Source organism: Anguilla rostrata, chromosome 13 (genome assembly GCF_018555375.3).
Source record: "Anguilla rostrata isolate EN2019 chromosome 13, ASM1855537v3, whole genome shotgun sequence".
NCBI lineage: Eukaryota > Metazoa > Chordata > Actinopteri > Anguilliformes > Anguillidae > Anguilla > Anguilla rostrata.
Window position 1 is genome coordinate 38035921 of NC_057945.1, and position 22300 is coordinate 38058220.

The 22300-nt window shown below is 44.0% G+C and overlaps 1 protein-coding gene across 2 annotated transcripts; it reads right to left on the bottom strand.

Annotated features, from left to right (window-relative positions):
• Positions 1–210: 210 nt before the first annotated feature.
• On the bottom strand, positions 211–14150 carry LOC135238539 (high mobility group protein HMG-I/HMG-Y-like). Of its 2 annotated transcripts, none has more exons than XM_064306546.1 (5): positions 14027–14150; positions 8023–8135; positions 6549–6629; positions 5219–5269; positions 211–2515 (listed from the first exon to the last, which is right to left on the bottom strand). In XM_064306546.1, exons 2-5 carry the CDS (start codon positions 8119–8121, stop codon positions 2450–2452), a joined length of 297 nt encoding a protein of 98 aa, XP_064162616.1. In that variant the 5' UTR covers positions 8122–8135; positions 14027–14150; the 3' UTR covers positions 211–2449. The 2 variants fall into 2 exon arrangements, with proteins under 2 accessions (XP_064162616.1, XP_064162617.1); XM_064306547.1 differs by lacking the exon at positions 14027–14150 and adding an exon at positions 13723–13996.
• Positions 14151–22300: the final 8150 nt, after the last annotated feature.

The window sequence follows — 22300 nt, forward strand, 5'->3', positions numbered from 1 at the left end:
CCATTTGCAGAATAAGAATTAGAAAGTACATCTTGTGATCCAAAATGGTTTCAGTGGGAACGTCTTTACCTGTGAGTATGTGTACGCAACGACTGACATTTCAAAGGGGACCAAAGGACAGGGCTAGGCAATATTATGGGATGTACAATATACATTTTCCACAACAACGCCCTTTTAGTGAGGAACGGAGAAATTGACAGGCAGATGAGCCAGATGTTACGTGGCCATTTATTACATTATGTAAAATTACTGGAAAGAGCAAGAAAAGACCTACTGCAACACACCAGCTTCCCATGAACCATGGCTACCATCTCATCTATAAGGATAAACATTGTCAACGCTAACTCTAATGAACAAACACACACACCTGCAATACATTTCAGTGCACCACAGAAAACATGTTTAAAAAAACTGCACCACTATCACAGTCAGTGAAGGTTTACAAAACAAAAAAAAAGCTGAAAAGTTATTGGGTTCTCCCTGACATCAACCTACTGAGTCCTAAGATTCAGCAGTTAGGGGGCCTTTTGCTTACGAAGCCACACTTCCAGAAACCTGGCCCAGTTTTTTTTTCTTTGTGTGTGTGTGTGTGTGTGTGTGTGCGTGCGGGCGCACAGTGTTACAACCAGCCAACCCGGAAATCTTTTTAAAACCCAACAAGTGTTTTTTAAAAAAGGAACCAAACACATTTTAAAGTCTGAACTACCGAACAGATCAAAAAAAAGTCCCTACGAACAGTGAAAAGACGCTCGCCCCAACATTCAGGTGCCTGTTGTCCTTCCTCTTCCCAGAGGTCGCGTGGAACCGGTTGAACGTAAGACGGTTTGAGTCGGCCGTTAGAGTGAGGTAAGCAGTTTTTTTGGGGGGGGGGGGCGGGCAGTGAGGGCCGGCCCCCCCTAGCAGTACACTGGCTAACAAGTGAGCGGTAGCAGCACGAGAGTCCTGGAGAGAGACCCCAATGAACGGGGTCCCCGATCAGCAGTAATCGGACATGAAGTACACAAACAACCCCCCACCCCCACCCCCACCCTTCCTCCCCCAAACCCCCCCCCCCAAAAAAAACACGAAAAAACTCCCACAAAAAAACAAAGTACAACACACTGAAAAAACAATTTTCGAAAAGCAGCATTCCTGGTTTAAAAAAAAAAAAAAACTCTCCCAGGACTGTCTGCCATTGCATGGAAACAGCCATCCACCCTTCTCCGCGTTTTCGTGATTGATCAAGCTTCGCCAGTCCGCCAAGTCGTTTCTGTGAACCGTTTTCCTGTCAAATGCGGAGGGGTCACTGAACACGCCCCTCAACGACGCCGTCGGCTATAGCACACTGTTTTGAATGCGAGCTGTGCTAATGACAGTTGAGGTTGGCAAGTACCGTGGGTTGGACACTCCTGGACCGGTGTTGGGGGGGGGAGGGAAATGTACCCAATACACATGGACGTCTGTTGGAGCTTGGACCACACGATCAACAGAGAGAGAGAGATGGACACCGGAGGACAGAGCGCCCCCTGTCTGTTAAACAGCAAATAGCAGCATCACCACACTGAACACAAGTACACATAACAGTCCCCGTCGGTACAGACCTTGATTTAAAACAACAATGTGACACAGATAAGACCTAGCCTGAAAGCTTTTTAAAAATGAACGGCAGAAGGTTTGGTTGTTGAGGAGTTAACCTACGGCTAAAGCACCACAAAAGCTTACCCTGGGAATGTTTCTGTTCAGCACACTTTTTCAAACCAGACTGCCGGGATAACGAGCCCCCCGTTAAAAAGATAGCAGATGCCACTGTCATACACAGCCACACGGACCTAACTGGGCGGAGGGAGCAGGAGCGGGGAGCTACACAACGTGGGAAAAAAAGTCAACACCTACTAAAACAGTACACTGTGAGACAGGGCGGGAGCACTCCTAACACTACACTACACTAATACACCGCCAACCCAACTCAAGTGGGCACAAGAGAGCGATCTCTCTCCTACTGCCACGCAACACGCATACACGCCAAAAAAAAAAAAAAAAAAGAGGGAGAAAAATAAAAAATTTAAATTGTAAATTTGTCCAGTACAAAAGACCACCGTTTGTGAATTTCAAAACCCGTCAGAAAATGGAACGGGCAGTCGCTATTCTTTCCACTTTCCTTTAGATACATAAATATGGATATGCAGACTATAATCACTCACACACACATATATATGTATATATGTCACATACATACATATATTTATATTTATATATATATATAGATATAAAATTTCATTCCAGTGCCATTGCAAGTATCTGGCATGACCTCCACACCGCCCTCTCTGAGGTAGAGGGTGTATGGGGCTGAGAACCGGATGGTGGTGGGGTTGGGGAAGGGGTGGGGTGGGTGGGTGACAGATTTGGTGCTTCAGTCCAGTTGTAGTTGACAGGAAGTCAGCATAATGAGTGATGAGGTAGTAACTGCCCATTACTGATCTTCGGCCTCCTCCTCCTCTTCGTCAGAAGACTCCTTGTTTCCCTGCTCCTCTTTCTCCTGCGAAGCAAACGGGTGGGGGAGGGGAGGGGGGGGAACAATGTTTAGTCAGCTTCAGGAAAACTCGGCCCGTCCTGCCAATCTCACTTGTGCCGAAAATACACTCCCGTGTACAGGAACCTCACCGTTTCGGTTCAAACCGGCGTTCAAAGCCACCTCGCCCGAAAAACGGCAGACGATGGACCCTGGCCGTGGGTTACCTCACAATATCAACAATTCAAACCCCCGCCCTCAAATTATGTTCAAAATCCTCCGGGCGAAACGACCCAAATAGTGGTTGACTTGGCGGACTGAAAAAACCCACAATTTACAAAGAGAGGTTTGGCAAATCGTTGCAAGTCCTTGGCAATGACGGACAGTTGGTTCACGACGCTACTGCTTTGGCACGTTCGCGTTGCGTACACCGGTCCAGCGGGGTTTCGTTTGCTGCAGAGGGGATGTGAACGAGTGTGTGACATAGTCGACTTAGTTATTGCACTTGTGCCTACTCAACTATTGCTTGTTTTAATTTGCATAGACTGCTTTGTTGCTGTTTTTTGTTGTGTTAATCAGATTAACCTACAGGGTTCAAGTTAAACTACGCGGTCGTTCCCTGCACTTGGTACTGTACTTCCCTCTAGGGTTTTCAACACACTTGTTCCTGGTTATGGACGGTTATACACTTTGTTGTACGTCGCTCTGGATAAGAGCGTCTACCAAATGCCTGTAATGTAATGTAATGTAGCATACGTATGACGTCACGGGAAGGGTGGAGGCCATTTTCAAAAATCTGTTTATCATTTTCAATGTTTCAATGACACCTTTGAGCTACACATCATACACACCCTGATATTAAACAATGAAGGCTTCTGGAAATATCCAGCCGAAATGTCTGGATATTCAGTAGCCCATGTTCATGGGATATTCTCTCTTTTAACTAAAGCAAAAAATGGGCTATGCATGCAAGAACCCTGCAAAAGTAAAATAATGGCAAATCCATTTTCCTATGAAAAAAAAATAAATAAAAAAATAAATAAAATAATAATAATAATAATAATAATAATAATAAGGGAGCCTTAAGGGCAGCTTCGGTGTCTTGATCAGCCAGGATTTTGATATGGAAAAAGGCATTAATCAAGCGAGCTTTGAAACAGGAGCTAAGCTAAAGATCCTTTAAACCGCTGGACTCCAACCCTGCTTAGATTAATGCTGACGGCGTCAAAAAGCCAATACACACTGAACAAGGACTCAACCGGAATAATCACAGAGGTAATTACTCAATTACTGCCTCGCCATGGTGTAGCCTGGGGGAGGCGGGGGGGGTTAGGGGTAAAACTAAAAGTAAGTAAATAAATAAATAACATGATTCCCAGGTTCTGTATTTAGCCACTAAATGTGGCTCAGCTTTTAACTGAAACACGTTAGATGCTCCGCTCAGTGAAAAGGGCTGGATGAAATAGCTCCTGAAAACAGCCACACAAATGTGTGAAGGTTGTCATTGGTAACGGCCTTCCCCACACACAGACACCGACACACACACACAGGCGCACTCACACAGGCGCACACACACACATAGGCGCACACACACACAGGCACACACACACACACACACACGCACACACACACTAACAAAGGAGAGCAGCTCGGTGATGAACAGGCTGCTGTGAACAATGACACTCGACTCTTCTCACCTCCTTCTTAGGTCTCCCCCTGCGCTTCTACACAAACGGACGCAGGCACACACACACACACAGGCCCATACACACACACTAACACACACACACACACACTCTCACACACTCTCACACACACACACACTCTCACTCACACACACTCTCACACACATGCACACGCACACACACACTCTCTCACACACACACATATTCACACACACACACACAAACACACACACAGGCCCATACACACACACACACACACACACACAGGCCCATACACACACACTCCACACACACACATAAACACACACACAGGCCCATACACACACACACACACACACACACACAGGCCCATACACACACACTCACACACACACACACACACACATACACACACACACACACAGGCCCATACCACACACACACACACACACACACTCACACTCACACAGGCACAAACACCCTCACCCATACACACACACACACACCCGCACACACACACACACTCTCACACACACACACACTCTCTCACACACTCTCACACACACACACACACACACACACACACACACGCACACTCACACACACACAGGCCCATACACACTCTCTCACACACACACACACACATGCACACACACACTCTCTCACACACACACACACACACACACACACACTCTCTCACACACTCACACACACACTCTCACACACACACACTCTATGGAATGGATGGATGGACTGCATTTATATAGCGCTTTTATCCAAAGCGCTTTACAATTGATGCCTCTCATTCGCCAGAGCTTTTAGAGGTTAGGGGTTAGGTGTCTTGCTCAAGGACACTTCGACATGCCCAGGGTGGGTTTTGAACCGGCAACCCTCCGACTGCCAGACAAGTGGTCTTACCTCCTGAGCTATATCGCCCCTCTCTCACACACTCTCACACACACACACACACACACACACACATGCAAACACACACTCTCTCACACACACACACACACTCTCTCACACACTCTCACACACACACACACACACGCCCGACTCTTCTCACCTCCTTCTTAGGTCTCCCCCTGCGCTTCTCCGCTGGAGTCCCGGTGGCTTTCTGCAGAGAACGAAACACAAATGTCACTTCCTGCCCGACGCCTCAGTCACACGGCCCGCGGTGTTTCCCGTTTCCTTTCCTTGTTTCCTGGGAAACAAGGTGTGCGGGCCTTTCAGCCAATCAACAACTTAAACACGAATCACTCAAGAGCACAAAAACACACCAAAAAAACAACGGCGAACACCGTGGTCTTCGAGGATTAGAGTTTGAGTCCCTTGCTTGTAAGGCTGCCTAGCCGCCACTAGAGGGACTAAAGCAGCCCAAAACCCTGTGAAATACCATCCAGTTATGGAGCTACAAGCTACCCTGACCATGCCCAAAATAATCCCTTATTATATTACCTGCACTTCCCTCCACACGCACCAAGGGGGCGCTCTACTCTCTTCTAAAGCCCCTGATTAAACCATCATCTCATTGCACAGCATCAAGCTTCAGTCATCTAATTACCACAAGGGAAGATTCTAAGCATGTAGACTGAATTCGAACCTAATGCCCGCCAGCTCCATCGCTTAATGTTCTACTCAGGAGGCACAGACAACTCACCGAATTAAAATCGAGGGGAAACATTTTGCATACTTGAGAGGGGTGTAAAATTTTTACCGCCCCAAGCAACTCGTGAGCTGGCTGCAGGAATTGTTTTCTTTTCAGATGAGGGATCTAGTATGCACTGAGCTCTTCATAAACATCACAGGAAGTTCTCGAGCATACAGTGCATTACTCAGTCTGTTTTATTTCATTTACGTTCAGCGAAATGTAAGATGTTTTAATCAGAACGTGACCATATGTAAATTTTCCCCGCCTTATGCTGTTACTACCTTTTTCTGCATTCTGTGCATCCCAGCTGAAAAGGTGCATACACCGGAGGAACCCTGTGTCTGTAAAATGGCCGCCGGAGGGACGTGTAATGGACAGAGAGGGACTCTGGGCTTGTAAAATGGCCACTGGACGGTTGTGTAATGGACGGAGAGGGACTCTGGGCTATAACACGGCCACTGGACGGTTGTGTAATGGACGGAGAGGGACCCCGGGCTTGTAAAATGGACGCCGGTGGGATGTGTAATGGACGGAGAGGGACTCTGGGCTGTAACATGGCCACTGGACGGTTGTGTAATGGACGGAGAGGGACTCTGGGCTTGTAAAATGGCCGCCGGTAGGACGTGTAATGGACTGAGTGGAATTACGGGCTGTAGAATGGCCACCGGAGGGACGTGTAATGGACGGAGAGGGACTCTGGGCTTGTAAAATGGCCGCCGGAGGGACGTGTAATGGACGCACTTACTTTGCTCTTGCCGGCGGTCTTGTTTTTGCTGCCCTTCGGCCTGCCCCTGGGCCTCTTTGGGGTCGGGGACCCACTGGGCTCCTGTCGCGGGGAGGAAGAGGTGCAAGACGTCAGGTACGTTCGGCGTGACAGGTACGTTACGCATGTTCATCAGCGACTGAGGCAGGTACATCTGCAGGGCTTTTGAACCTTTCCTGAACCAGGAACTCCCCCAAACCAGGCTCAAAGGCAACCAGGGGACCCCTATCCTAAGTTAAAACATGTATTTTTTAAAAAGTTTGAATAAATATTGCAGACTCTTCAGACGGTCATAGGCCCACTTAATACCATCCGCATATTAGAAACATGGTTGTTAAAAAGCTCAACACAAACTGTTGAGGCAACCCAAGTAAATGCTTGATTTGCATTTGCTGACTTAAAAAAACAATAATAATGTAAATTTTAAAATGGGAACATGCCAAAATTACACAGCAACATTACCGCCAAATGCAGCGTAACCGCCGATATCCACCTGAGAAAGGCCCAATGCCACGACCAAGGGTGACATAATGGAGACCTCGGGGCCATGTCAGTCATTCGGTTTCACTTGTGAAGACTCCATTACAGATGAATGCCTGAGCATGAGTCAATGCACAAAATGGCCGCCGTGTATCTGCAGACGTTAGCGGTTGTGAGGGCCTTTCTTGTGCAGTGGAGTAGAAGGGACTGTGGCTTTGTCTCTCTCGTGTGCACATAACCGTTTAAACAAGCCGAGGGGAACAGCTCCCAATCTTGCCTTGCACATTCAAGTATAGTATTTCAGTCGAATCGCATAGGGGAAAAAAATGTAATCAAGCAGAGTTTTCACATTCCAACAATGACTAAACTGACAACCAAACTCTTCATCTTTATACACACATTACAAACAAATGCTTGCACATTATCATGGTGAGGATTTAAAATATCACCCTGGTCTGTTCTACAGTTACATTCATTACCAACCCTGCCAGCCAATGAGAGAGCACTATCCTCTCCGAGCAGCATTCAGGAAATATCTCATGTTCACACCACACCTGTTTGTCATCACTCACAAATCTGTGGTGGGGGTTTGGCACGGTTTGAGCTGCAACCAGTTTTAAAGCCTTTTTGAATTGAAGCATTGCCTCTTGCCAGGTCCGATAGACCACAGGACGGCATTATAAACATGCAAATGGACAGGGGTGACTCCTTGTGGCCAACAGCCATACCACTCTCACAACTTCCCCCAACCCAGCGGTGGAATCAGATGGAAACCCAATGTCTCAGTGCAGCGATGGGGACCCTGTGCTGTAGGAGATACTGGCTTTCAATTTATGTTAAAGCGAAGGCTCGGACACTTGGGTTCAACATCCCACCTCAGCTCTAAGTAAGAGTATGAAATTGAACGTTGAGTTGTCCGTGTCCCAGCTGTAAAAAAGCGCAGACTTTTACCCGCTCAAACCCCCCTCTCTTTTACCTTGGGCTGTTTTCGGGGTCTCCCTCGCCCCCTCTTCTCGGCTCCGCCCTTGTCTTTCTGAGAGGCGGCCTGGTTGCCCTTGGCGCTGGGGTCACTCATTTTCACCGTTTATTCTGAAACGCGGAAAGAGACGTCGCGTTAACGCGCGCGACGCTACGCAGGCCATCATCAACCCAGCCGTGATTTTAGCAGTCGCAACACCCTGACACCCTCACATCTCCCTGCTTTCGCTGATCTGGAAGCACGCATCCAAAATGTCTCCCCGAAGAGACCCGAACATTCATTTTTATCCCTTGTAGGAGACACGAGTCTCTGGTCTTAAATCTCAAGAGCCATATGTACTAATATGCTGAAATCTACACTACAAGGGACATTCAAATAAAAAAATAAAATGCATTATATTTAAAAAAAATATTTTCACTGCAAGATGTTTTTGTCACGCAAGACGCGTCATGTCAAAAAAGCATTGATGAGAGAACTGTGAGAGCACTGTTCAAAAAAGCCTCATTTTCACTCTTTCATTGGCAGTCTTGTCTTATGCTATCCTGCTTCCTGTTGTTAGGGTATTGCCTGGACTGACAAAACGGCCAACGGGGCACACAGCCAAGTGAGGCAGACGGGTTGGGGGGGGAGAACTGTTGCCAGACAAAAGTAGGTGTTTACACAGGTGAGCGAGGTGAACGCACAGGTGCGTGGTGAACGTGACTTAAAATTTGCAGTGGATCAGGGGGACGATGACTTAATATTAAAAAAAAACAAAAAAACAAGAGAAACAACTAATACATTTGCACACTGCCCCCCCCCCCCCCCCCCCAAAAAAAAAAAAAAAAAAAAATTACCTGTTATTTTACTGTCTTGATTGATTACTGGAACCCTGAAAACTACCATAAAAGGTACTAGACTGTTAGCAGAGACCACCCCCCCCTTTCATGTTTTGAGGGATTATTTATCCTCTTTAGCAACATTATATCATAAATGGTTGGAACGAAAACCTGCATACGGGGGACAGGGCGGAGTTTGCGAACCATTGGATTATACCAACAGAAATGAATAACATGAAGTGAAAGAAAAAACCTAATTTTCTCCGTTTCCACAATTTTGTACCAAATGAAACTTTATTAAGACTACTTAGAAGTTTTTCTAAAAATGCAGTACACATTACCTGAAATGAAACCATTGCGTGACGGAAACAGTCACCAAAAGTACAGAAAGAATTCAACATTACCACCTGCTGACCCCATATGGTTGCTTCCGACGGCTATTTACTTGTGCGCATGCCCATGCACGCCTTCCTACCAGACCCCGCCACAACTGAACCACAAACTGATACGAATGGTAAGCAACCACCTTGGCGCTTCACTTATCATACAATGAAAGGCGCTGGCTTCCTTATAAATGTGAATACTGGCGTAGAGTCACGAATGGAGATGTAATAAGCACAACTGCCGGTGAAGCTGCTCACCACATGCTGTTTTTTGTTTAGCTGGATGCCTGTCTTATCCTTGCTCACGCGCACACAACAGCAGTTCCGTCCCTTTATTTGCATACGATGGACAGAAAAGTACCAAGAATACAGGTGAAGTGTATTTAAAAAACTATAGATGCAGTAAAAGTAATTAAAAATGTAGGCCTACCGTGTTTATTTGGGAGCGCACGAAACTTCGCAAAACGACTGACTGGACAAACGCTCCAGTGAGCAACCAATGACTTCGAGACCTTGAAGTATTGTTAGCCGCAAGGCGTCAATCGATGTCAGTACTACTTTTACACTTGTACCCACGTTTCAAGTGATTTGGATAATCTGCCAATGGAATTTTACAATTTAGGCCTAACCACTATAGTTTTCTCCCCTCGTACCAGTAAAGTAGCCGTTTAGTATCTTTATCCTGCAGATGCGCATGCACGCATTCACCTATTTAGGGATAATAAACAACATTATTAATTTCGCATGCAGTTTTTTTATTTAACGTTACCAAAACCTGTATAGCAGGTCACGTTGTAACGGGTGTACTGTTGCTTTAAGGACACGCAAGGGAGCCAGGCTAGGGCGCTTGCGCAAAATCCCTCTGCCAGAGAAGTTAAGAAGTTGGTCAGAGTTATTTGGTGTACCCTACTCTTTTCTTTTCTACTATTTCCCTTTATTACCAGTAACGCGACGGCTCTGTTAGTCCTTTTTGTTGTTTTCTAATCTGTTCATGTGTGATAAGGTTAGTGTGCCGTAGAGGCCAGGCATGGTATGGTCAGCGGCAGCGCTACATTTAATAAAGCTGCATCTCCTAGTACCGCCAGTCTGTTTGTCCTGCGTCTTCAATGGTCAGTGACAACGAGCTAACCTGCAAACTGCCAACCAAAGCATTACAACGTGTGAGCTTGCTTCTCTGCCAAATTGAACATTTGCTTGTTTATTTTCACACAAGCGCTGCTATCTTTACTAGCGGTTCGATTGTAGCATGCTTTCAAGTGCGTTCTTTAACCGTTGCCAAGAGAATATGAGTTCCGTAGTACTTAAATCGGCTGCTGGCCAGATTTTTATAATAGATTTAAGGACTGTTCATACAGAGATATGCACGTAAATACACACTATTTACCGCATATGGCCCTTGCTGTTACATCAAGATAAATATTGTAAACAACAGAGTGTTCTTGTTAAAATACAGTATATAATATTAAAAATAATAATAATAATAATTTATTTTCACGCACAAGCCCTTTCAGATTTCTAACCTTGCCTGCATGTTTATTGTTAATTTAAATATTTACTTAATACTTAGTTGTTTTTAATTGTTTCTTAACACTTTTGTTTTTAATGTTTATTTATGCGTAAGTCATTGGTTGCGTAAACACCCAATAATCGGGGCACTGGCGGGCATAAGTCAAATTATCACTTAACAGAATATTAAAATATTATTATAAATATTGTAACCTTTCCCACTCTCCACTATCCCTGTGCCTGCACCTTTAAATCTCAACTCCGCCCTAGAGCCATGCACACGACAAGGAAAAGACACATTTCAGGACCAGCAGGAGACTTGCTGGGATCAGACGATACAGAACTCAAATCGCACACTGCCAACAAGACTTCACCAAGCTTAATGCGCATTCCAGTGGTAGCCAGCCCAGTTCCTGGAGATATACTGTCCTGTAAGTTTACACTCCAACCCTCACAAAGCACAACTTATTGAGCAGCTAGAGATCTTGTTGAGCTGCTCATAGGTAGAGTCAGGTATACCAAATTAAGGTTGTTGGTTGCTGTAGCTCTGTTGAATTCTGCCTTCCTGACTCTACAAACCAGGAGTAAAACCCTGTGCATTTAGAACAGTACATTTGCAGCACAAGACCAAGTCCTCTGCTTGGTTTTTCAGGGAACAGGAAGCTACTGTTTTTGGTAGAGAACATCCTTCCTGTGCATGACCCCCTCTGAGGTTTTATCTTGGTTTCCAGTTTGGACAGTGCTGCACCACCTTTACCACACGCTTGCTGAAAAGCGGTGATCTACTTTCTCCGTAAGAATATTTGTACAATCTAATTAATTAAAATCATGCTGCCCATCTCCACTTCTCATTTTGAGAGCAGTTTCATCCTTTCATGTGTCAGGTTTAATTTCTTGTATAAAAGGGCTACTATATTATAATTGTCCTCTAGTGGTTGTTATATGTGCAAAATAAATCAGTTGCTAGGCAAAGTAGCAGTAGGATATTTCAGTTTGTCATTGGTCCTTGTTTTGTCTGGGTTCCTCTAGTCAATTTTCTCCACACTTAGCCTGAATTTTTTTTTTTTTTTTGAACACCTCATAATTAGTCTGGGATTGTATATTTAGTTGTCTGAGCTCATAGCTGAACAGGAAGTGACAACAGACTCCTGGAGGATGACTGTTGTGATTCAGTTAGAAGCTCAGGTGGTCATGTGCTCTTTTCCAGGGCCCTAGGTATGTATAATGTGTACCTGATTTACTTTGATTGGTAGTTGGCATAAACTTTGCACCTGTGCACCTTAGCCTGTACTGAAATTCAGCTTATACAACACCATACACATGCATCTACTTTGCAATGCTGCATAAGTTTGTTTTTTTAAAAAAATTTTAAACAGGATTACTGTGAATTAATGCATTTGTTACCATCAGACTGTTGGAGCATTTGATGCAATTGCAATTTTACTGCTCGTTTTTTCCCTCCAAATTTAAATTGCCATTTGAAGTGCCTTTCCTGACAGGGAAAAAAAACATGGACCTACGTCGATGAGGACATAATCAAAAATGCAAAATTATAATAGATATTGCATTTAAAGTCGTAAGAAATATGCTAAATAATTATTAATCAAAAAAACGTGAAGCTAAACGGTTTAATACAACTAAATCAGGGTTTTTAAAAGCGAATAAATAAAATGCACTGTTTAGTTGAAATTGTTTTCCACAACTATACCCATATATTGAGGGGTATAGTTTTTTTTTTTAATAAAAAAGAATAAATTAAAAATAATGATAAACGGAGGCTAACGACAGCCTGCAACCATTTCTAGGCGCGTAAATACAGCCTATTGTGTCCCCAAACTGCAAGTCGTTCATTCTCGTTACACTACTGAATCTGGTAGAATCGGGGAAAAAGTAACAGAAAAATAAAAATAAAGTAGCGTTAGCAAAAACTGCGATCTGACCGCAGTGCAAGACTCTGTCCGTAGAAGAACGGGTGCACACGAGTGTTAAAAATCCATCAGTTCACTTAAGGACAACACAAAGTAAACGGACGCCATTCCCAAACACACCGCAAAGAGCGCGCTCTAACCCCATCGTTTAGCGGATAAAGCTAGCTAGCTAACTACCAGCCAACATGGCAGACGTGTTAAAGTGGCCACATTAACTAAACTGAAAATCCAGTAAGGAGCAATTCGTAGCTATCTGAAGCCATAACCACAACACGGTTCATCTACATGCGTTTCCCCTGTTAACATATAGGCTGTAGAGAACGCACGCTCTTTCGGAAGCAACTCGTTGAATACTTAAACACTTCAGTGCGCGTATTTTTGAATTCATAATGCATTTGTTCGATAGCTAGTAGCATGCTATTGGTACAGTCTAGTGCAAAGCGAGCTAATCGGATGAACGGAATATCCATAGCTAACGTTGGCTGTGGACATATGCGAGTGCTCGTGGAGCAAAAACAATAACACCATAGTTGGCTAACGTTAGCTAGCCACACTAATCCAGCGAAGTGCAGCTGAAGCTTGCAGAGAACGGCAATATGCAATGAAAATAGCTACGTACCACAGAACGTTAGCATTCAACAGTGTGCCTACGGACGAACTGAGTGTAAAGATTAATTGCATAGCCTCATAACAATCTAGGAATTCATATTGAATCACCCAACTCTACCGATAAAGCGTACAACCCGACATCACGAGCGCAACGAATGGTTCAAGCACAGATCTAGCTAAATGTAAAGGGAAAAGGCAAAGGAGCGAACGTTTTCTAAGTTTACAACCTTCAATCGACTGAAACGGCGGATAAACCCTTATTCGGTCTTGACGATTCAAGCGAGGTCAATCCTGAACAGTGACAGAATCCATCTGCACGATATGTGGCATACGAGAAGACCACGTCGGAAACGAAGAATTGGTAGCGGTCATAATTTCAGCGTTATTTGTCTGTAGCGACACAAAAGCAAACACCCCAGCAAAGCAATTTTCAGGTGGCGGCCATTCACTTACACACACGCTAGGCCGCTGTAGCCCTCGAAAGCTAACGATGTTGCTGGTATTTTTGGTTGGGAGTCCTTCTCCGACCCCCTCCCCCCGATAATGTGCTCCGATTAAATTAGCCAAAAAAAAATCCTCTCCTGCAAATCTGACAGTCTGCCAACTGAGCCGGTTTAAACCTTGAGTGGTGGCTACTGTTCGTCTGCTTATGGCAGGAGGAGTCGGCGTGCACACCAGTCCCTTTAAATAACGCATTCATTTCGAGGGCGGTAAACAGAAATACCACACCAGCGAGAAACAGAAGCAAGTATATTACCAAATAAAAATTTCGGATCCAGGAGCCGGCCCAAAATGTGCTAAAAATAGCCCGTAGCGTCCTTCAAATGAAATAAAGAAAGCGGGAGCCAGGGCGAGTTTAGGACAATTTAAAGAGGTTCTTGGGGGCGGGGATATGATAAGGACAACCTACCCCTTCTCACGTTTCATTCGCATCGAAGTGTGCAAAGTTTAATTATTTTTAATACTGTAAAAATGGAGATGCGTTCAGGCAAACTTCTGTCATCTGACGTTTCTGAAAAAATAAAATTGGTGTTTCGAAATAGGCAATGAAAAGTGTTGTACTGGTTAATTTTGGTTTACCATTCACTACTTTTTTTGTTATTAATAACTCGAGCTCGTCTAGATACAGGTTTCATGGCCAATCATGGATCTCCTACCAGGTATGACCAGACACTGCTTCCCCGATACACAGTTAAATAACAAACACCACACCCCTGACAGACCTCTGTTCTCTGCAACCCAAAGACTGCCCAGTAGTTCCACCAGTACAGAGATTTGCAGGCTGGTCGACGGCTCTTCCAGGTTCTTGACTTCCTGTGGTGGAATGAACTACCTACAACCATCAGAGGTGGCAGACCATCTTACAGTATAGACGCATTTAAACTCCCTTAAATCACATCTTTAATTCCATCGTGCCTGCCTAGCTGTTCTCATAGCAGTATTTATGATCTGCTGAGCAACCAGTTTATTATTTAAAACTTCAGGTGGACTTTGTGATGAATGTCATGGCTCTTCCACAATTGAATTTTGTTGCCTTTCTTTCCCTACAACATGGAACTTGGTTGAAAAAATACTGTGAAATACTGTTATACTGTTTTACAGTTTGTGTATTTGTATATGCACCACTCTAGTTTCCCTGGATAAATATAAAGGGAAAAAATACACTAACGACAAGATTGAATGATAAAGGAATTGGGTTCAGCCAGTAGATCATATCAGCCTAGAAGACACGCTTGCCTCATTTTACATATCTACACTTCACAATTTTCTAATATTTTACAGATTTTTTTCCCCCCATTTGTATAATTGGTGTAATTTCCAGACACTGTATAGCAAGGTAAAACTGCTCTGATACAATATATATTAAAGGTCAATTTAGCTTCATATATAGCTAATGTATCTTAGGCTTTCATTCTGAGCAAGTTCTGACCCTCTTAAAATTATATAGTATCGGTGAAAAATATTGCTTTGTATATACCCATCCAGATAATATGAAGATAACACCATGTCCCCATCACTGCACTGGGGCATTGGGGTTTATTTGACCAGAGGGAAGGTTGACTCCTCTTGTCTCACCAACTACACTTGCAGCACCACCACCTTATTTTTCCTGAGAAAACTTGGTCTCCCATCCAAGTACTAACCAAGCCCTCACTTGCTTAGTTTTAGCCGTTCGACAAGAGCCGGGTATGTGGTGGTATACTCTGCCCGCAGCCGTATTGTCAGTATAACATCGACTGAGTACATGCAACACCAATAAATTATGTAGTGTCCCTATTGGCATCTGTTAGTATTGATTTAACACTGCTAGAGTTTACTTAACACTAGTAATTTTGCTGACTGCACTTCGTTTGTTTAGGTTAAGTCATCCTGTGTTCTGTCATCACTTTGTGCTTTTTGTTGTGTGTTGTCTTTGGAAGCTACCATCTATCCAGAGGATTTCTCATTAAAGATCCAACGTGTTGCAGCCTCATAAAATGACCGGTGTCATAGACCTGGGTGTCGTGCTGACAACGTGAAAGTCCTTTTAAAACCCTGTTACAGTACATTTTACTTCATAGGGGCATTAATAGAAATGAAATATAAATCTAGATTGTGTAAAAAGGTATCCACAATATCATTAATGGTGCAATGGGCATTTAAAGATGATTAATTATCGATTTATCATTAGTGAACCTTCATATGAAGTTTACTCTCTCTGGAATAATATTGTACTGATTCTTTGGTACAGAATCAAGGGGAAAGGCTGTGCATTTTCTGGTCCTTTTTGACAAGTAGGTTTAAAATTTTTAAAAAAATTTTTTTATTAGGAATGCTTTTCCAAAGTCCTAAAGTCGGTGTTCTAGAACTCCCTCGCTCACCATCACCAGCCGTGATTGTTACATCAGCGTTAGAATGCTTGGTTACGAACGTTCTAATGGCATGCTTGTGCTCTTGCACCTTATCGGGCTGGTTAGACCAGCAGGTGTGGGTGGCGGCGTAGCGTAGCGTAGCATTTCGTAGCGCTGAGGGCGCAGGGCTTATAGTTTTCACGATTGTGAAATTCCCAGGTGGGGCACTGCTGCTGTGCCCTTGAGCGCAAGCGCTTAGCCTGAACTGCTCGAGCAGACATCCAGCAGCACGAACGGATCGCGCGCGGAAGAATGTAAGCTGTGCGAGTGGCTCTGGATAAGAGTGTCTGCTAAATGCCAGTTTGGATGGCCCTTCACTGTTCTGAGAGAGAGGACATTTTGGCTCCGGAGTGGCTCAGTCGGGAAAACGCTCTCAGTGCAAGTCCAGGAACAGCCTGGAGTCGCAGCTCAGAGCACAGTTGACACCATTAGTCACCTGTGACCAGGAGTCACAGCGGCCTTAGCCAACGTATCAGGTGTTCTTCCCAGCTGGCTCAAATTGCAGAAAAGGATGGAGTTCCTCCCATAAAGGGAAATGGTTATATTCTTCAAGTCTGTGTGTGTGTGTGTGCGTGTGCGTATGTGTATGTAAAGATACTTTGACAATTTATCAGACAACCTACTGCGTGGTAGTCTGAGTGTTTGTGGTTTTTTTTTTTTTTTTTTATGAATGAGGATGATTAGCAGATTGGCAGAACTTCTAGTTAACACCCACCGGGCGGCAGTGTAGTATAATGTGTAAGGAACTGGCGCTGTAACCCAGAGGTCACAGGTTTGATTCCCAGGTGGGGCACTGCCTTGAGAAAGGTAACCTGCATTGCTTCAGTATATATCCAACTGTATAAATGGATGCAATGTAACTGCTATGTAAAAGTTGTGCAAGTCGCTCTAGATAAGTGCGTCTGCTAAATGCCTGTAATGTAATATCAATCAATACCAACACTGGACCAACCAGATCAAGTGTTTAAAAATGCGCACACAATAATAAAAGTTTTTCCTTAATTTCCCCAAAGGTGTGTCTCACATGAGTATATGTTACTGTTTGTATAGAAGAGAAATAGGACAGTAAATTGTTCTCACTTAGTTGCAAATTTGCAAAAATTCCCAATTGCATGGCTGACAACTTTCAGCATTCACTGAAGAGAATAATTTGCTTTGAAATTTATCAAATGGTTCACTTATAAACTTGTTCATTCTGTCAGTCAAACTTGAATTGCTGTTTTGGCGTAGGACAAAAGGTGGGGGAAAAATGCCAAATTCGGTTCTACATCAATTTAGTTGACAGGACTGTTGTTAGGGCAACAATAAAATCTACATTTTATCTCAGGCACTAGAGGTCCTCTGGTTCACTAGGGAGGGGATGCAATAATAAATGGAATCAATGAACATACTGTGAATTTAATACCTGCGGAGGATTAGAAAATGAATGCACAGATTGTTTATATAGGGTGTCTGTTGAGATTGGAAATGTGGTTGAATACTAGTTGTACTTGGAGTAAAACTGTTTTTTTTTTTTTTTTTTTTTTTTTTTAAATCATCCCCCCAAGCTTTCATGAGCGAAAGGAGGAAGAATCCATAGAAACGATACTCGCTGTGTTATATTGCAGGTGTTTACACTGTAGCTGTATGCTAGAGCTACCCTGCTAAACTAAATCGCTCAATCTCCACCTGTCAGCCTAACAAACTATACAGGGTAAGCACCTGTACACATACGCACAAGTATACGCAGACACACAGACCTGGATGCACAGAAACACAGAGATGCACGCACATGCACACACTCATGCACATGCATGCACTTATACACATATGCATCTATAATGGGAAGTCTGCTGTTGCCATGGAAATTGTTGCGTACATGTTGGATCTAGAGCTATATCATTACATAATGTACTTCTGACATTGTCCAGCAGAGGGCATTTGCTGTATTGTGTTCAACCTAGATTTTCAACCATAGATTTCTAGAACTATATTTTTGTTGCGGCACAGTCAACACTAAGCTAAAACATAATACAATCATGAATAATTATTTCAGTACTAGAATATTTTTATTGCTCAAGTCAAATGTTCAAAGGTACAAGAATATTTATTTTTTTAATATTGTTTTTTGTTAAAATTAAAACTGGCTTTGCATGTATTTTTAACCCTTGGGCATTTCATTCTTCTCCATGTCCTCCTATAATATTATTATTATTTTATTATTATTATTATTATTATTATTATTATTAATAGCTGTTTGTGCAGTTGTAATATTGTTGGTGTTTTAAATAACAGCAACATTACAGACTACAAAAAGAGTTAAAAAAAAAAAAAAAAGCAGTACTCTGAAGTACCCAATAAGACAATTGAGCCATTTAAAATATTCCACTAAAGTAAATGGCTATCCCAGCCAGTCAGGGCATGTTCTGGGACCTGGAGGACTTTTGGTTGCAGTGCTGGAGTGTGGCTGGTGTGCACAGAAAAGCCATGTTATGTTTTTTTACAGGTTTTACGGGCCTGAATGTAGCTTCACCTCTGACTAGACACGGGGTGCTATTCCAGGACAGATGACTCTGAGGGATCACCAGGAAACTATGAGTACTTTCTGAGAGCAAAACGTGTGACGCAGAGCGCAAGGTTCAGCCGAATCCTGCGTGTTAAGTCTGAAGTCCGCGTAGGACTGAGTGTCGGCTAATATATTTAAACTCCTGTCCTGGACATAACAGGGAGGCAGAACAGCGTCCTTAGAACACGTGTGATTTCTGTGCAGGGCCAGTTTTATTCATGGGGAACGAGGGTGGTCATTTATGGGCCCCCAGACACAACTTGGACTGCTTTGGGTTTTTTTTGAGGATGGGTGGGGCAGTTTATACATCTTTGTGATGGTTTAATTCACAGTCATCCTCACAGCAGGTGGGCGTGTGCTCAGATGTGTGGGTGTGTGGATCTGTGACCTCGCTCAGGCCATTTTACTGGCAGCGTTCAGTCACCGGACATGAACATAATCTCTCGCTGACTAATCGGCACTGAAAGTGGCTCAAATCCAACAGCAGGAGGGCACTGTAATAAAACCCCAACTGTATGTGTGACAGGGCTGGGGAGGAGCTTGGTTCTAAGCTGGGGCTGCCTTAAGTGCCGCACCCTCTAGTCTTAAGCCACGCCCCTTCTAGTCTTAAACCACGCCCCTTAAACCACGCTGAACTATGGCTGTCGCAGTGATGGCCAGTAATTGATCTGCTGCTGACATCACATGGGAGGGGACCCTGTTGGGCCTGTGGGCCCTGGGGCCCTGGGCTGATGGATAGTTTAATCAATGATTCAGGAAGCCTTGCACTGCATTAAGTATTAAAGCCTGCTTTTCCTCTGGGTGATGTGGTGGCGTTTCCCGGCTAACAACCAAACCAGCTGAGAGAATCGGACACACTGCCTCGGGGTAGTATGCCTTTCGCTGGTCTGACTGCGCACATGGAGTTACGCATACTGTCCTCTGATTGGCTCTGATTTTTCAGTAAGTCTCTAAGTGTGAACTTCCACCCTCACTGCCCTGGGATTCATTCATTCATTCATTCATTCATTCATAAGCCCATCATATATATCCAGCTAAATATAATTTTTTAAAACGGACAGATAATGTCCTGTGTGCAGATATTCATTAACATTGATGCTTTTCGGAGCTTTTAAAGCATGTGCGACAGCAGCGATTTATTGTGCGTTTTTTGTAAAATTGCATTTATTGATTTATACGGGCACGGTGGTGCAGTGGGTAGCACTGTCACCTCACAGCAAGAAGGTCATTGGTTTGAATCTTTCTGTGTGGAGTTTGCGTGTTCTCCCCCGTGTCCGCGTGGGCTTCCTTTGGAGACTCTAAATTGCCCATAGGTATGAGTGTGTGAGTGAATGGTGTGTGCCCTGTGATAGATTGGTGGCCTGAATATTCCTGCCTCTTGTCCAATGCACACTGGGATAGGCTCCAGCACCCCCCCGCGACCCTGCTCAGGATAAGTAGGTATAGATAATGGCTGGATGAATGGATTTATACTTGTACCAAACTAGTCTACAATTTGTCAGAATTCCACCCCACCCCGCCCCCCTATGGATTCAGATGCAGCTCTTCCCCTTTAAACTTGATGCCTAACGTGGGTCTGAATAGGTCTAATTCTTATCCAATTAGCAATTATAATATCCAATTGACTGTTTGTAGGCACGTTCATGTGCGATCTCCACTGTGGAGACATCTGTGGTTCGTGATGTCACCGGCCTGCGTCTGCAGATTGCTTCATTGATTGGACAGAAACGGAGACGGGTACGTATGGCGCACTCCCTGCAAGCCCCAAATCCCTACGGTTCCAGCCTTAACCCTGATCAGTGTTCTACAGGTTTTTTGTTTTTATTTCCCTGTTTGCGTCTGCTGATCCCCATTGTAAGCATGCTGTGTTCTGCCAGCCCTCTACCTGAGCAGATGGTAGACTTTTATTATGACACATACCTCTAAAATCCTGGTTAATAACTGCAGATGGATATGATGGATACAGTCTCTCCCTCTCTCTCTCTCTCGCACTCACATGCACGCGCATACACTCTCGCTCACACAGTCTCTCTCACACTCTCTCTCGCAGTCATGTGCACACAAATGCACACACACGCACACACTCTCTTACTCACACTCACACCCACTCTCACTCACACTCTTACACACACACACACACACTCTGTCACAAACACACACAATTTTCACCTACTTACTGTGGCTAGTAGCCAACCACTACGTTAGCACTGAACTTTGCATATATACAGTATAAACATGGACAGACCAAGGTCTTTACATTTCCTGCTCAATTTCAATTTCCATTTGTCCAAAATGACAGTGTGTTTTGTCAGATTCCCAGCAATATTATTCTGGGGATTTAGACTAAAATCCATCGTAACAAAAAAATCTAATGCCAACATTGATGCTTCTTGCCAATAGCGGCCTCGTGTGACAGAGGAGAGTCATGACAACCACACAGACTGCAGTCTCACCAGCTCTATGAAATTCTGTGCCCTGCAGGTGAAAACAATAGGACCGTGCTTAGACAGTGACCTAATGGGGCACTCCTAGCAAAGCGGGAATATTTTTGGATTTGATGTTGTTGAGCCAGTAAGGTTCTCTCTGTCCTTTTTATCCAGATGGTATTACAGAAGCCATGAACCCCTCTATGTGAAAATTAACCTGAAGCTTGATTTAATGAATTCCTCCAAGATAATCACAAAGAGTGCAAAAGCCTCTAAACGAGGCTGAAACTCAGTGGAGGTCAAAGGCTTCTCTTTGTAAATGGTCTGTGGTAAAAATCCCGCTCCGCCACCTTTCCTCTGTTTTCAGGAGTCCTTAATTACATGTGAAAAGGCTGAGCGTTAATTCGGGAGTTAAAGGTTAAGCTGAGATTCATTGGAGGCAGACAAAATGAAGGAAATGTTAAAGAAAACTTCGCAAAAAATAAATATTACCTCAGTTTTTGCCAGGTGATGCCATGATTAAAATTCATAGTTGTGTTCACTCTGGATAAGAGCGTCTGCTAAACGCCTGTGACATCTATGGGATCTTTTAGTATTTTTTCCACACAATAGATATTTTTGATTAATTTTTAAAAAAAAAATTTTTTTTTTAAACTTCTAATAAACTATAAAATGTAACCGTGAAAGGTTCATTCACCATTATGTGTCACTGAAGGGGCCAGTCTGTGATTCCCATCAGTCTTTCTTGAGTTGCCTTTCTCAATTTATGCCACCACCGCTGTTCCATTTAACTGGATCCCGGAAATGTGCATTATTTTCAGCATTTTTCAGTGTGGAGAAAAGGGCCTTGGGCCGAGACTAATGGAAGCAGCAGCCTTGTCCAGCTTTCTCCTAGGGTTGCAGTTATTTGTGGAAGGCGTGTGCGAGTTTCAGTTTGATGAATGTATCGCACACCAGCCAGTCTGTCCCTCAGCGTGGAGCGTGGGCAGCTCCATTCAGGCAGGGCCCAGCGTGTGTGCAGGTCAGCAAGTACACCGGCCCGAACGAGCCAATTAGCCGAATGCTGTTTTAGCCACCGATTAGACCACAATGAGGCTGTTTCATGCTGGGACACGGGAAGAGTCTTCCATTGTCATCCATGCGCTTATCAGGAAATGCAGCTTAAAGTA